Genomic DNA, 17,304 nt, shown 5'->3' with positions numbered 1-17,304 from the left:
ATGAATAAAAGAACATTGATTTGTTTATGATGAACGACTGAGAGAATTAGCAAAGGAGGCAAGAATAAGAGATTCTGAATGATGGACCGACCATTATTTGGTAATGTCAAGACTGGATATTGCAGAAAAATGGACATAAATGAAAGATGTTAGAAAGAAACAATAGTTCATGTTGCTAAATACAAAATTTGGACGACTTAGATAAAGTCATAATTGTATTTTGTGCAGAATGCTCAGAATTTTGGCTATGAATGCTGACACAATTCCAAATTTTTGAAGACTTTATAACTCTACCCAGACCCACATCAACTAACCCATCTACTGGATAGTAATGTGCAACTCAGTGTATTTTCTTAGGCCAGGAGTTATATGTAATTGTCTTTGAATCAGAACTACAATATTTCTTTTCTAAAGATACGGTATATCTTTTTCATAAATACCAAAAATCTGTCTTTTGCAATTAGACACATTAACATTCCAAAGTAAAAATATTCAAAATAACAAATTTCGCAAATAGACAACACTTTTCTATAAGCCAAAACAATCTGGTATTTAATACAATTTCTATTTAGTGTAAATCATACTGTATAATGCATACAAATAGAAAGCTGGGGTGTAAATTTAATAATAATAATAATAATAATAATAATAATAATAATAGTATCTACTGTTGTGAAAAATTAATCAAAAAGCTAATCATTAATACTGTATACATAAAAATTCTCTGTGCTGTCCCCTCCCAATTTATGTTATAATTCCATATGTTTATTCAGAAGTAAGCCCTAACATAGTCAAAGGATTATCTAGTGTTTTCAGGACCACAGCCTTAAATATAATAAAAGGCAATGTGAATAAAAAACCCTCTAAAACATACTAAATATATACATGTCATTCCAACTGTTCTGTTGATAGGCATACATCAAATAGTTTCCAGAAGCATATCTATTCATATTTTATAACCTACCTTTCCTCCAGAGGCTCAAGATGTATTGGTTCCGTTGTGGCTCCTCTGTGTAAGTAATGGTGAAACACTGAGAATTGCCATCCTTATCAGTTGCCAATTATTCAGTATGAATATTTCACAGTGTATAGTCAGATGTCTTCTCCAGGTCTGTATGCCTGACTGCTCACCTAATAAGATTGGGAAGAGTAGGCTAGCTCTGGGTTCCTTTTCTTATGAAGTGTCATCTTCAGGAAGTTGAGGCTTCTCCGTTGTACCCCCTTTGGAATAGATCAGACTAGCTCCCATCTTTGACTTTCAAGAAAGCCATTAAAACCAGGCTACGAAGGCCCTGGGAATGAAACTGACATAAGGTGTCCTTTGATAGGTTTTGTTTTAATATTTGAGTATTCACTGAATGCCAAAACTTTTTGTGATTTTAGTTGTAATTGTTAATGGTTATCTTGTTTTACTATTTTTTTTCTTTTTAACCTTCTTACTGGAAAAGGGGAATGTAAGATATTCAGTTATTTTGGAATGGAGTGAAATATAAGTCATAATGTATTCAAGCTGTCACGAGAAGCCAAACTCAACTTGAGAGAGTCTTTATTTACATGCAATGAATTGAACAACTGCTATGATTGCCTTTTGCAGAAAATTAGTGATCGTCCTTTTACAATAGCCACATGTGCAAGAAACACATCTTCAAGTGATGGATAAAGCATCCAATATATTTTATCTGTGTCATTTTTGCTATATGCCATGTTCTTGGTAGCTTGTCTAAAGCAACAAGATACTCCTGTTTTACATAGACAACCTAGGGTCTTATCTATAACTGACCTATATTCATCTTAAGCTCTATTTGTTCTGGGCTGTATTCTCTTTTGACACATACACAGCCCCTCCCCCTTGAATAAACACCTTTGCACATTCAAGGACAAAGTAGAAATGAAATGGATCACAACTTAACCCGCTGGGATTTGCAATTTTACAGCTTGTCCCCTTATGATGCTGACAGTATTCTCACCTTACTTCAAGAGTGACAGAAGGAGACGGATGAAAGGGAGGTAGAGTAAGGTAGAACTGAGCTAAAAGGGAGCTAGAAGGGGTAAATACAGAGCTGAAAGAAGTGCTGTATATGAGAAAAATTATATAAAGGTACAGAAAAGAAGTGGCATGCATTAACAGAGGAGGAGAAACTAGGAAGAATGACAAGGCACTATTAATAAATTAATCAAAAAAGAAAAAAAATATTTTCACAATGTTCATGAAATATTTAAAAGTAACTCTAACACACTAGTGTTAACTCTAGTTTGAAATGCACAGGCAATAAGCATTTCAGCTATTATTACTTATTCTAATGAATAAGCCAGTGTAATGGAGTGATTAAAGTATTGGACTGGAACCAGAGAGACCTAGGATCAAAACCCTATTGACTCCAGAGATCTTTGGGACTGTCACTATTAGCACAACTCACCTCCCAACGTTGCTGTTCTGAGATAAAATTATGGAGGTTAGTGCATAAGCTACCTTGGGTTCTCAGAGGAAAGGAAAGGCATAAACGTAATGAATAATTAAAAAAAAAACAACCACCCTATGCAATAAAACACATTTACAGCAAAGTTGGAGCTGATCCTATAAAGTTGATAAAGGGACCTCTGTACTACCATGGAGGGAGGGAGGGAGGATAAATGAAGACAGGAATTGTTCTGTAAATGGTGCAATAGACTTTTCAAAATGTTAAAACAAGAGAGATGGAGATAGTGGAATTTGGATAGTAAAATGTCTTGGGCCAGCTTTGAACAAAGTGCATTCAGGCTGCAGGAATAATGCCATACATCAACACATCACAACCAATTACAAAGTGCTGTTTAATCTGTTCAGAGGGCCAACGTTTCCCCCACACAGTCCCCTTGCCTACTGTAACTTGCTTACAGACCAACTAATATGGATTTGATGGAAATATTTATCCCTGAAATTGCCACTACTCATCAATTATTTGTATGACCAAACTGGTATGACATCTATAAAATTAAAAGGAGGAAGCTTAATTACTTTTATCCTTTTAAATTACAGCTGAGTTAATGTACCTTCTTTGTACAGTTGAGCAGCATACTAAGATACACAAGCATGAAAAGCAAACTTGAGTAAACGAGGACAGATCATTTGGATTTACAAAAGCAAATAGAATTGCTTTGTCAAAAAATACTTAATAGCTAACTAACAAATACTCTATCTTAGGAGAAAATAATCAAAAAGATAAATGAGCTTATGAAACATAATCCTAGCTAGACTTTAGTTTCTAAGACATTAGTTGCTAAGAAATGCACTATAAAGCTAAGTTTCATTACAAACAACATTAGCTAAAATAAACTCAACTAGTTAAAGAGATCAGTGTTTATTCACAAGCAAACAAGCTGTGAACAAAACAGACAAACCATTTTTAGTTTAGGCTACTTCCTATAGTTTGGTTGGCATTAAAGCTAAGTATCATGGGATCTAAACCTGGTTAACAATTAAATTTTAGCACCTTCTCTTGGCTCACTCTGCAGGTTGTGCCTGAGAATCTATGAAGCTGCTCCAATTCATCCTGCTCCTTCTTCACAACATGGAAACTGAGACCTTAGGGAGCACTGGGGCATGAGTCTGTGGTTGGCCTCTTTAAATGTTATGTCAGCTGTCAGCAGACGAACTGTTGGGTCTGCTCTTATTTCATCAGCCACACAGGCTATCCAAGCATGCTCATGTGGATGATGTTCTAATTCCTTGGGCAGATGATAGGGTCCCCCCTTTGTGGTGAAAAGATGGTAATAAAGGGGACTCTGCTGACCAACTACAGTTTGCCACCCCATGCCTAGTAATCACCACCTATTTACGTGTGCATCAAAACCACACCTCTGGAGTCCCAGGAAAGCTTTCCTGGTAGTACCCTTACTTCAGAAGAATGCGAGACTATCATTGACATTACACCCTCAGGAACCATTTTGGCAAAATATCCTAATATAATACAGAGGAAATGCCTCTTAAATGACAGTCTTGTCTTAGCATTCAATATTCAGTTGGAGAGTTTAAACATACATTGGTTGTTGGATTTTGGACTATTGGGTCACACTAGCAATTCTTAGAGCAATACCCATGTGGTATATTTTATGTTTCTGGAATTATACCTAATAAAAATACATGTGGTTTCAGTTTGAAATGTATTGTTTAGGATTTTTTGAATATTTTATTTCTTTATGGTACTTTTGAGTTTTTTAACATAACCACATGTGGTAGAATGGTTTCTGCTTTGTTGTGGCATTTCCAACTATCAATCTTGATTTCATGCTGTTCCTGACTATTTTCACATTGCTAGAGGGACAAATAAAGCCATCTTGTCTGCAACTATCAACTCTGTCTATCCTGTCTTCTAATATCTCAATATATTTAAATGATCTGGTTATTTAATCTCTATTTTATCACATCTATATATAGCTCATCAGTCTGCCTCCTTACCAGTGTCCATTATCTTGCTTGTCTGACCCTCCCCAAATCTTGCCTTCATACAGTCCATCTTGTTGCATCTCAAATGTTTCCAAGCCCTTGCTCTCTGATATGGCAGCAAAAAAAATTGTTGCTGACCGCTGCATTGCTAGGAGACAAACACATGCCTGGCCTTGTGCAGGCCAGTTTCCGCCTGAGTGCCCCAAGTCACATATCTCCAGCATCATCTCCAGCACTGAAAAGCAGATGGTAAAATAAATGAAAGCAGTCTTGCTAGGGGAATGAAGGAGATGCCTGCTTAGGATAACCCTAATTCAAATACATTTCAACTCATATAATACTCTGATTATCAAATTTCAGCTCTTCCTTAGCATTGTGAAGTAAACAGTAATCTTAGATTTCAGTATCAGTTGGAACATACAAATGAACCTACATAGGAGAAAGGTGTGGATTTTATCAAGGATTTAACATGAAAATATTCTTGGTCAGTTAAAACCAGGACAAAGTTGAGGGAGATATGATGGGCTTTATAAAATGGGAAAAAGACTCATACCCAGTGTTAAAATTTGTCTTATTTTCCATATTGATGACATTTGTAAGTAATGATCAGAGAGGCAAGAAAAAATTAGTACAATTTCAGCTTAGCGAAGAAAAACAAGTATACAGATAGTAGCCTGCTCCCATGAAGACTCTTCTTTAGCTATGTGCTCACTACCTTCTCTTCTGCCAGCTGTCACTTGTGTTTAGCTATTTTTCCTATCCATAAGGAATGAAAGCCACACCATGTATAGTATGGGGATAACGTTGAAGAGGATTGCAAGAATGGTTACTTAAGTATCAACTTGGCCCTGGAGGGGTGGGGGGAGAAAGAAATAAATTCAAGATTATCCCATCTTGATTCTCTTTGGTATAAGAGGGGGAAATATGCTGTTATTATACCCTACAACAATAGAGCTCCACTAGTCATTGCAGAGTCTTGCTTCTTGATCTGGCCTACCTCAAAAGGCTAATATCAATCTTGAAAATCTTCAGGGTATGCAGCACTAGGCTGGGTTTGGCAACAGAGGCTATTAGCAGACAACAGAAGTATCAGCAGCTATGATTCAATCATTGCCTAAGAAAAACATTCTTAGATCTTCAACCATGGAAATGAAAATATGGAGAATGGAAAATGCTTTGTTTAGACTCAGCCTTTGCATGTAATACTCCCCCAATAAAACCTGGTTCAATCTACCCCTTTGACACAACTACACATTTGTTAGTCAGAAACTGAAATTTGGTATGAATGTCAATGTAAAGGCTATTATTGCTGCATGTTTTATCGGTTAATCCCCCCCCCCCAATGCAGACATTTTAAAGAAAATTACTTTTTAAAGGATGGTGGCTAAAAACATGTCCACATATTGATGTGACTCTTGGTAAAGAGTCTAGATTGCCTATAAATGTTATTTCATTTCAAGTTACAGATGCCTATGTTTTTCCTATACTAGATTATTGGAGAACTTAATTTTGCTTTTCTTAATGTTAATCCAGAACTGAGTACAAAGTTGGATTGGGCTATCTCCATAATGACCTAGTGCAGAGTAGGCCATTTCAGGTGTAGATTGCTCTCCTGATCATATCATGAGATTTCTGCAGTCACCCATGTGAAACACCTGCAATGTTCCATGTGGCCTCTAAGCATATTATGCAATCGCAATAAATGGTTATCAATGGCCTGGGTCAATCCATCTACATTTTACTATACAAGTGGGCTTAAAGATCAATGAAGAAATGGTCTATTTTCCTTTAAACCTGCAGAGATTCTTAAAGCACAAATTCATCAAGTCCATCCAATATCCCATATCTATCTACCTACCTGATGATCTGAACTTGACCACTATTCCTTTTCTCCTTGGAGAAGCAGTTATCATCAAATGATCCTCATGCACAATCACACACTTTTTCACTCATGCTGCCATCTGACAAGTGCAAATAGGACAGTGGGACTACATAACTCACAGAAGTTAAGAGAACTTCATATCTGCGTATCTCAAATATAAATCTTCATCCAGGATCATGATAGCAAAACCAGGAACTGAAAACCTTTGACAGTTCTAACTTCTACTGAGCCACCGCAAAACTGGAAGTATGGCATTTCCCAAACTGCCCGACATTCTCATTTTGCAATTTTCTCTGCCAATTATTTTACCTTAATGAGTTGCACTTGGAAAATGAAAAAATAAATAATGGTAGTTAAGGTAACTTGAAGACTGCAATGTTCTCTTAGAGTGGCTTGCTTTTTCAAACACAGCTTTATCTGTTGATTTTATTCCTCCTTCCTCCAGCCATTACTCAATTATGCCGAAAATGAGTACAAGAGCTAACTACATGGATTGAAACAATTAATGTATCCATATCACTTACCTGTTGATCTCTTCTGAGTACTCAGCAATATATAGCAACATTAATAAGGGGGGTGGGGTGCAGCAAGGTACAGTTGGACTGTGCAAAGCACTCAGAAGGATGCTTTGTGAAAGAACCAAAGCATGTCATGAACCTACTGCTAAATTGTCAAGGAAGCTGCATCTCTCAAAAGCTTTGTATAGCAATTTCAATGGCAATTCAAAATTGTTTTATATCTATACACACATACTCAGATGGTCAGGAAAGGTGCACAGCCCTTGGGTACAGTTACCAGATTTAAATCTGAAACATTTAATTAAATATTGATACACTCAGAATTGTCTGTAGTTTGTGACCTAACTGTTCAACTCAGACTCAGTAAGTTTGATATGGTCTTTAAATTGCAGATTTTGCTTTCCTAATGAGCCAGATGACCTTTTGCAAAGAGCAATGAGCAGCCACAACAAGCAAAAAAAAAGAAAGCAAGCAGATTCAAGAAAGTACCATTTTTGGAAACCAACTCTAACCTGTAGCAAAGTAAATGCAAGTAAGCCTAGGCAAGAGCTATCCATTTCTTGCAACAGGAATGAAGTATTTTCTCCTCTGGTAGCATCAGAGCCCTGATTGTTTGAAATCCTACCTTTTATATACAGTAATTCAAATTTACCCAAGCACCGCCCCAACTTTATTTTTTGGTTCATTCATCTTGTATGTAGAAAGTTTGTATTTTTTCTGTTCTTGAATTAAAAGCAGATTCAGATTTCTAAATCAATAAAAATCTATTTCACCGTATGTGTTAATGTTTGCTAAAACATCAGCCAACAGACTTCTTGCCTTCAAAAAGGTCTACCTAAACAATTTGCATTTCTTTTTGTAAGTCTTACTAATATGAATGGATTCCTGTAAGAATATGACTTGATCACCTCGAGTTAATGAGATCTAGCAAAGTCCTGCTTTTTATATGCTCTCCTCATATTTTTTATTTGTAGAAGATGCACTGATATTCATAAGCTTTTACTAACTATACTAAATTCTATGTATGCAGGGACAATGGTATGCGTACATATATATTTCATTGTTAGTGTGTTTTGTTGAACTTCCACATTATTCTTCAATAAAAGAGAAAATCTACCTTTTTTAAAATGTAACTTCAAAAACTAACATGTTTTTGTTGGAGTTATACCAAATTATTTGTGTCGATTGTGTCATTTTGTTTGAAATTAAATTGTGATGGCTTTCTTTCCCATTTCTAGCTGGGTAATATTAATATTATTCAAATGCTATATTTTTTTAATAATAGGATATTTTGGAACTATATGCAGTATGTTGTGACCTGCTCTGAGCCCCGGGAATAGGGAAGAAAATCAGAATAATAAGTCTTTCCAGTATAATTTTTCAGCTTAAAATAAACACATTCTTTATTATTCCCAGCAGATTCTTTGTATACCATTATGGAAATGTTAAAAGCCCATCAATTACAATTTCATGATATGAACAATACCAGTAAAATATGAAGAAACCCTGGTGAATTAATTTCCGAACCTAAATTTTTTTTAGAACAACATGGTATTAAGAATGATATTGTGCAAAGTGATGTCTCACCCCTTATCCTCCATTAAAATGATTGGTATCCCTGTAGTTAGAAAAGGGCAACAAGAAAAGCCTATCACAGTTTAGTTACTAACATCCAAACAGAACTCTACCTAGTGATATTCTGAGATGGCAGAAAGAAAGTTGCAGATCAAGAGGCTCTGAGAATTATGAATTAACCCATTTCTACCTTTAGAAAATTAAAGTTAAAATATAACTTTTATGTTTATTTCTGGACAGCAACTAATTAACTATTTGGTATAACTTAGCGATAAGAAACAGGTTGTCCAAGTGGTTGAAATGTATGGAGTATGACACATTGTCTGTTAATTTTTTGATAGCTTTCTCCTTATGGAAATTCCTCAAATATTCATAATATTTAAACTCTAAATACATGAATAAATTCATGCAAAAATGATAACCAAAAACAATGTTTCTTGCAAAAAGGTCCATCACAGGACAAACAATAAGCAGATGAGATTTGAAATAACAGTTGAAGAACTATAATTCTCCATAAAACAAAAACCTACTTTCCATTTGCATATGATTTTGCCTTTGTTAGTTTGTTTTTTTAATCCAGCATATTGTACTTAAGGATACCTCACACCAGTGAATTAAAGATTTCTACTTTCTCTTTGTACAGTCGGTGGAAAGAATTTGCCACAATGTGAAAAGGAGCTTCAAAATTTTCCATCTCTTTCTGTAAAGGGAAAAAGAAACAATAAAAAATGGGGGAGTACAGTCACTTCATCAACCTACTGCATAAACCAACCAAAGTAATCTAGCCTTTCTTTGAAATGAAAATAAATGCATTTACATATATCCAGTAAAATGAAGACACTCACTACTGATATCTCACAGTATTCCAGACCATTTGCTTCTGCCCACTGTTGTGCTTGTTTGCGCTCTACAACTCTCCTATCAGTTAAATCAATCTTATTCCCCACCAGGACACCTTAAAAAACAAAAAGAAAAGAAATATTGGATTGTTTCAGATAAGCAAGTTAACAGGTTACTGAAAAATGAATTGTCTGACATTTCAAGAGAAAAGGATCACAAAGGAATTACCCAGAACATAAATTTTACATGTCTGTATCACAGCCATCCTAATTAATTAGAATTAAGGTTGTTTTCCACCATATTTAATGAGTAGGAGAGGTAGAAACAATATATATATATATACAAAGACATTTAAAATTTCCTACCTGGAATATGAATTCCTGATGTTTGGATTCTCAGCCTTTCTAGCCACTTAGCAGAGTTACTGAAAGATTGCTCATTGGTGACATCATACACAATGCACAGGGCATTGGGCTGTTCCCACTATATAGTAAAAGGAAAACACTGTAAATAAAATAAATAAAATCAATCACCCATATAACCCTAAGTCCTCTATAAGAAGATAATTTTGTCATAGAATAAGCATAATAAAACCTAGTTTAAAAATAAAAGTCTGATTTTTAAAAAATCCACATGGAAATATCCTTTACTTATAAACAGGGATATGTTTTCTAATTTTTAAATATACTTCTATCCAAAATTTTAAGAACAAAACATTTAATAAGAATAGACTGGGAGTTTGCAATGCAATGGAAGCTACCCAGACTGTGTCAAAGTTCTGTAGAACTATTCTACTGAGCTCAACAATACTTTTGTATTGCACAGGACAGGATTCAAAACCAACATAGTGTAAAGTCTAAAAATACTCCAAATGAAGATATAAATAGCACTACTAGAAAAAATAAGAAAACTCAAATTTGAATTCTCTCTAGTATATCTAACAATATATATATATGTATGTGTGTATGTATGTGTATGTATATATATGTATATATGTATATATGTATGTGTGTATATATACACACACACACACATATACATATATATACATACACACACATACATACACAGCTAACCAGCATTCATGAAACAGCTCAATGGTTTTAAAGTCTGGAGTATCAGCCACGTCCAAGAAACAAAGCAATCTGATTCAAGTCAGAAATAAATCACAGGAAGAGAAAATGGTACCTTTAACTGCAAGTAAGCTTTCTACACATTTTTTTGAGAATTAGAAACTTTTTTAAGGTGAATGTGGGCTAACCTCACTCTTTGAACAGTCAGTTAAAAAAAACAAAACCCTTACAGGCTACTCAAGTGTTTTAAACTTGCAAAACAAGGATACATAATCAAGATCTCTGAACAATTAAGGTATAGGAAATAATCACAATTGTACTTTTTAGCACAAGTATCAGACCAACTACCTCTGAATGAAGACATATGGAATGTTTTCTAGCTGAAGGGGTATATTTGTTCTCTGGCACACCTCCCAGGCTTTCTTCCACAAAGCTGCACACTTTAAAATAATCCATCTCTGCACTAAGTTTATTTTTCTATGCAGACACAGGTAAGGAGTGATCACTGTGCATCTCTCTACTTAGCAAATGGGGCAGTTCTAAAGCTAGCTTCATTCCATGTCATCTTTCTATTGGGAAAGGCAACAAATGAACAAAGGCTTGGAGACTGCCCTAGTGAGGAACTGGTAGTGCTTTCTAGTGGGAAAGAAGACTTCAGAAAGGGAGCGGCCTTGCAGTTTCACAGGCCAGATGGGAAGCCTGCTGGGCCAAAAAACCTGTGAGACAGAACTTCTCATGGTTTACCTAATTCATTTGATAATTGGCCATCTTGCATTTAGGCCACTGCAGTGTGCTCTATCTGGGGCTGCCCTTAAAGACTATTTAGAAGCTTAAGATCTGACTTTTTCTCCAGGCCCTGGGCTAGAGTGGGTGGCAGCCCCCTGCTGGATTGTCTGATTTGTGAGATGGTGTTTGTTTTCTCTGGACATTTTTCTATTTTGTGAAATATTTTATTCTACATTTTCTATATTGTACACTGTGCAGTCTTTTAAAAGTTAGGTGGCTTATAAATTTAATAAAATAAAAATTTTAAATAAGAATCACAGCATCCAAGCAAACAGCAGATCCTCCAGGAGAAAAGACTGGGCCCCTCATTTTCTCTTCACAGCAATGTTATTAAATTTTTTGTTTTATCTTATTGTTTTGAATTTAGGTATTTACAAGAACAGGCTTTAATTAGAATGTGGAAGTTGGGTTTATTGAACGAAGACTTTTATACTTGCCAATTTGTCTAGTATTTCAGAAAAGAGTTCTTTGCCTGCTGAATCAAAGAGGAAGAGTTCCTGAAAAGAGAATACATATATTGCTTAATTAAAAAATATTCCATAGTTCGGAAACGGCTTTTGAATTCTAGAACTTTTCAGACACAGCAATGGTTGGGGGAAAAAGCTGCTATCCCCAAGTGGCTAATCAGCTTGCAGTATAAAAGATAAATGTAATTTTCTGAGTTAAGATCATAAATTCACCCTTCATAGCCAGAATAGCTGCAGGCCATACCTAAGTTGCAAAGATGTCATTCTCCCATTCCCACTCTTCCCTCAAGAACTAGCCTGTAGTGCTGAGTCACCACAATACGAAGCTGCACTGGAGTGACTTCAAGGAATGATCCATAGATCTTGAACTACTTTTCTCTACATAAACCAAAAGGTTCAGTTATTGTTCCCAGTTAACTTGCTGCATACTGAAAATAGCAAGTGGCATTCTAACAGTTATATATTTATGATGCAAAAATACAAGAGTCTCGATGACTAGGGGTCTTAAAATAAATTTGACACAAAAGATGTAAAATAAATTTCACATAAGTTCTGTTGCGAGCATATTCATGCATTCTCCTCTCATTGGATTTTGTGATGACACAAATACCACCATCAAAACATTTGGGTTTCCCCAACAAAAATGTACAAAAACAGAAATACTTCTAGAAAAGCACAGTATTGAAAGCTCCATACAAATAGGGATAGTTACGATATTTATTAAGCTTACATAATGGAATTTGCATTTAAAGAAGGCTGGATAAGGGAAACGTATCAAAGAATGAAGCAAGATAATTTGCACAAGTGGATTACTGCAATGTGCTGTACATGAGGCTGCCCTTAAAGACCATCTAGAAGCTACAGCTGATACAAAATGCAGAAGTGCAAGCAGTAATGGGTGCCTCTCAGTATACCCATGAGTCACCACTGTTATAGTGACTGGTTGCTAGTAGGTTTCTGGGTGCAATTTCATGTGTTGGTGGTTACTTATAAAGTCCTTTATGGTATAGGGCCTGGACACCTGAGGGACTGCCTATCTCCAACTGTTTCTGCCCGCCAATATGTTCTGGCAAAGTGGGTACGTGCCAGGTCTCTATTAAATGTTGTCATCTTATGGGACCATGGAAGCGTCTCTTCTCTGTCATGGCCCCACCCTCTGGAACAGTATCCCTCCAGAGATACGGACAGCACCTTCTCCTCTTATGAAAATCCTTTAAGACCTGGCTTTGGTCCCAGGCCTGAGGTTGATGCGTTTGTGGGACCCCTGTTTTGGTTTGATTTGTTATTGTTATGATTGGGCTACCTGTTTTAGTCTGGGCTGCCTGTGGTGTTGTATGTTTTTAACTGCTTTTATTGTTTTATATTTGTAAGTCATCCAGAGTTCATGGGAATGGGTGGCTATAATAAATTTTTATAATAGTAATAATAATAATAATAATACCACCATCAGTCAGTTACAAAAGCCAGCTTTATTTGGAACAGCTTATATCCTGCAATAATACTTTTAACACCATCAGACAACAACATCTGCCTATCCCAGGTCCTTGGGAAGGACTCGATAGGTGGATAAAAATGCCAAATCCAGTCTAAACATCTGGCTGACCATGCGACCAACCACAGTAATACAAATAGTTATGATTGTTTACATTTTTTTTAATCTAGGGGAAATCCAGATCAGAAGATTCACAGACAATGAAGCGCCATCCTTATTTCTGCATACCTAATATTAAAGTTCCACATGCAGTAGAACGCAAATGACTAAACTCATTTAACAAAATGCAAACAAACTCTGAGAAAACTGACAGCTCAAGGAGCTTTTTAAAAAATCTCAGTCTAAATCGTAGCTAATCTTACCACACTATCATTTGTTCCCGGAATAGGTACTGTCTTCATCAGTAGTTCCACTCCTATTGTCTGTCAATCAGAATGTGGAAAAATATGTCAGACAATATAAAATAAAGTCAGTTATTTTATATTGCTTGCCTAGAATCAACAGAACCCATTAGGTCTCTCAAGTGACCCCTCACAATGCCAGTGCTAGATATTTTTCAGTCAGAGAAACTCAAATCTGAATATTGGATACTAAGATCTTGGCTGAAAAAACAAAATTAGGCTGAAAAGGAATTTATTCACTGTAATTTAAATATCTATTTTACTGTAAGCCTTTAACGCTTGCTCTAAATTGCTTAGGGATGGGTTCACGTGTATATTTAGCCAACAATCTAAAATAACACAAATTAATTTCAAAAGGAAAATGTACATACAGAGGTCAGGCTGGCACTATTCCTGCCAGCTCCAATGGAGCTGCTACATAAACAGGCTGATCTACGGGATGCCTGTTTCCCTTTTTGCGTGTGTATGTATATAGTGGAAAATGGAATTAAATATAAAATTTTGCGCCTAAAAATAACTGGTTGGATAAAGGTATAAACTGGCCATAGCATTTTAAAAAGGTTGTTCTAATACTGTTCTTAAAGATCCATAATTAATTCCTATTTCCTCAGTATCTCTGATTCTATTGTAAGGCTCACCAGAGTATAGTTTTTCTGAAAATGAGCCCCATCATTGCAGAACATCTGGACCAAAGCAGTCTTCCCCACAGCTGAATCACCTGCATCACAAATGGAAGAAAAAAACCCTTTGATTAAGCCACTTCCACTTAAGAAATCATGAGTTCTCTCCCATTGCTATGTTAAGCAACAAACAGTTCTGTGCTATGCTTTCTATGGAAAGCCTAAGCCCATTGAAATCCAAGGGCAAGTCAAGGGTACACAATATAGTACCCTCCAGGCTTCCTGGCTGATTTGAGTTTTATTTTGTATTTAGGTTTTTTTTTAAAGTACTTCAAGTTAAATAGGAAGCAAGCATGCTGAGAATGAAGCACCAACCTCCAGCATCCTCTTTATAATTGGTATGTGGGACAAATTTATTTATTTAATTTATTTATTAAATTTGTATGCTGTCCATCTCCCCTAGAGGGTGACTTGCTTGGGATAATTAGGAATAGAATTAAACAATAAAGCTCCTATTAGAATACTATTTTAATTGATGGTGAACTAGCAGTTGAAATATCATACACAGTTCTAGTCATCAAATATCTCAGAAAGGATAACTATAAAGCTGCAAATGTGCAAAAAAAGAGAATTTGGTCTAGTGCTTAAGGCATCAGGCTAGATAGCAGGAGACTGAGTTCTAGTCCTGTCTTAGACATGAAAGCTGGCTGGATGACTTTGAGCCAGTCACTCTCTCTCAGCCCAACTCACCTCCCAGTGTTGTTGTTGTGGGGAAACTAGGAGGAGGAAGGAGTATCACTGCCTTGAGTTATTTATAAAAATAATAAAGGCAGGATAAAAAAATCTAAAAAAAAAGACACATAACATAATACAGATTTAGAGCAGGCCTGCAGAACTTCTAGAGGAGAAAAGGGCCACACTGATAAATTGAAAATAACCATGGGCCACAAGGGAATAGCTGGTGTGCTGATCAGCTGGCCGTGTGAGGGCTGGTGGCATTTGGCACAGTGTTTTTTTGGGGAGGCAAATTCTTCCTGGTGGTGGTGAATTATTGAGTTTTTTTAAAAATGCCAATGGGCCACACAAAGCTGCTTGGCAGCCTGTATGTTGTACAGGCATGATTTAGAACATAGATGTACAGCCCACAACTTGGGGTTCTAGTATTTCCCATACAGTATACTATTGTCAGTGTCATACTACATGTATTTCCCCAGCTGCCCTTACCACCTCTATCTCCACCAGCAATACAGCCTGTATCTGTCTTAACCTACTGTTCTAGTCCACTCTGATTCTCATCACCCACTGCAGTGCAGACCCTGAGCCAATGCAGTTTAGATCTTGGCAATGTAGGTGTTCTGATGGGTTTTGTGAGACTAAAGGCAAACAGGAAAAAAGAGAGTCTTTAACAGGAGTTTTGGGAATTTTTTTTTAGCTAACAGGTTCTGCAGCCCAAAAAAGTTTAAAAAACCCTTGGATTTAGAGATGCCGAATAACACGCAAGCTAACAGGCATTTAGGGTCAGAATACTGTCTTATAAAGGTAACAAAATTGATATAATGTATGCTCAGTCAAACTGCCTTGGAAGTAATCCTCACTGGTTAAAAATTACAGCACAACAGTGGAACACATGAATTGCATAAAGGAAATCTTAAAGTTTCAGATTGCTGGCATCTCCAGGTAAGACAGATAAAAGTCCAGCCCAAACTGTTGCAAAGCAGCAACTAGCAAGTGACTGGGTTCACGCTTCCCCTAAGCCTAAGGTCAGTTTAACAAGAGTTTACTGAATATACCAACATCACACCAAACTAAACAAGCCACATTATGTTTAGCTGCTAAATTTAAGGCTAGGAAGAATCTCAAGCCTACTGAGAATAGAGCAGATTCCTCGTCCCTATTTCCAAATAAGCCTAACTTATTGTAAGTGCAATTTTAAATGGGAAGCCACTGGGAAGCAACTGAGTTTCCTGATCCAAGTCTTGGTTTAGGAATACCCAGGCCCTGTAAAAAGATATAACTGAAAAAAGTGGTGGCCAGTTTGGGGACTCACCCGCCACGATGCATTTGGCAGCCAGCTTTACCATGGCCCGTATTGCTCTTCACCATAAAAACAGGCCTTCGGGGAAGCTAGAGGAAGAGCTGTGCATTTATTAAGACTGAGGCTTAAGTAATTAAATGGGGCCCAGAGACATCACGTCCTCATGGAGTCGGGTGGGGGGAATGCAGTAGAGAATCCCTCTGTCTCTCTCTGGAGACCCTGCTAGAAGAAGGGCTGTTATGAGTTCCACTGTGGAGGACACAATAAAGTCCCTCATTCACGGCCTTCTCTCAATCGCAGGGAAAAACAATCCGACACTCTCTTAGCAACAGTACACGAAGTACGTCGCTACCCTTCCACGCATTCGCTGATGCCCCATTGGAGGATTCCAAATTGGAAAAGTCGATTGGCTAAGCGTCTTAAAAGACTGTTTCCGTTGGCTGTCACTTTCACGTTTTCCCGCCTTTTGGCCAGGGCACCGCCCATGGCCTCAATGTATTGGTTCTCAGCGTATGCCGCTCAAAAGAAAATCAGTTTGCGATAACGCCGTCCTTCCCCCTCCACTCTCAGGCAAAGGATGATGTCATTCGAAGCTACAATTTTAGCGTGCATTGGCCTTAGCGTCTTTCTTCTACCCGGTAATTTATGATACCCCTAAGAGACCATTTTATGATTGGTTAAATGCAGATGGATTGTACCATTTGGACAGAATGGTCTTTATTGTTTGCATATAAATCTTCGAAGAAAAGTTTGTTCTGATTGATGAGAGAATCATTTACAAATTTAGTTGTGCTTTTTCTGGAGTCTCCATTTAGGCCCCAAAGCGATGGAGAATAGAACGAGCCACCCCTTTCACTCACTCACTCACACACACACACCGCCATTCTGAATAGTGGACTTTCTTACATCGCTCTTTAGCTCTCATGTACTTCCTCGCGTCTGGCTCTCTCCACGCAAGGTTAACCGAGTTTTTGGCGCCTGCGCAGTCTGCTGCAGCCGCTCCCTTCCCCCATCCTGTTTTAGGAAAGGGCACCGAGGGGTTGAGGCTGCTGTGTGTTCGAGGCATTTCTCCAACGACCGTTGGCCTCAGCCGCTCCTGCTCTCCCCCCTCCTTTCTTCATGATTGACTGACAGCCACGTTCAAGGCTTGTGCAACCATTACTCTCAAATCTGTGGGGAGCAGAAATGGCCC

General features: G+C 37.1%; 1 protein-coding gene across 2 annotated transcripts; it reads right to left on the bottom strand.

Moving 5' to 3' along the window:
• Window positions 1-963: 963 nt before the first annotated feature.
• IFT27 (intraflagellar transport 27) lies at window positions 964-16,463 on the bottom strand. Of its 2 annotated transcripts, XR_015796195.1 has the most exons (8): window positions 16,125-16,463; window positions 14,096-14,175; window positions 13,419-13,478; window positions 11,535-11,594; window positions 9,604-9,721; window positions 9,244-9,353; window positions 6,830-9,098; window positions 964-1,131 (listed from the first exon to the last, which is right to left on the bottom strand). XR_015796195.1 is itself a non-coding variant. In XM_007421023.4 (7 exons), exons 1-7 carry the CDS (start codon window positions 16,156-16,158, stop codon window positions 9,000-9,002), a joined length of 561 nt encoding a protein of 186 aa, XP_007421085.1. In that variant the 5' UTR covers window positions 16,159-16,463; the 3' UTR covers window positions 964-8,999. The 2 variants fall into 2 exon arrangements, 1 of the variants encoding a protein (XP_007421085.1); XM_007421023.4 differs by having other exon boundaries at window positions 964-9,098.
• Window positions 16,464-17,304: the final 841 nt, after the last annotated feature.

Source organism: Python bivittatus, unplaced genomic scaffold (genome assembly GCF_059951505.1).
Source record: "Python bivittatus isolate LINGU-HERP-01145 unplaced genomic scaffold, Pbiv_v1 ctg000330_np1212, whole genome shotgun sequence".
NCBI classification, from domain to species: domain Eukaryota; kingdom Metazoa; phylum Chordata; class Lepidosauria; order Squamata; family Pythonidae; genus Python; species Python bivittatus.
Note: the sequence above shows the minus strand (reverse complement) of the source record. Positions and strands in the feature narration are given on the sequence as shown.

Bases quoted from the DNA above. Each gene is read 5' to 3' on its own strand.
- IFT27 (XM_007421023.4), bottom strand. From the start codon at position 16,158: ATGGTAAAGCTGGCTGCCAAATGCATCGTGGCGG. The intron at 13,479-14,095 runs GTGAGCCTTACA...TCTGATTGACAG, and splicing joins TTCAGAAAAACTATACTCTG to ACAATAGGAGTGGAACTACT. The intron at 9,722-11,534 runs GCAAGTATAAAA...TTTACTATATAG, and splicing joins CTGAAATACTAGACAAATTG to TGGGAACAGCCCAATGCCCT.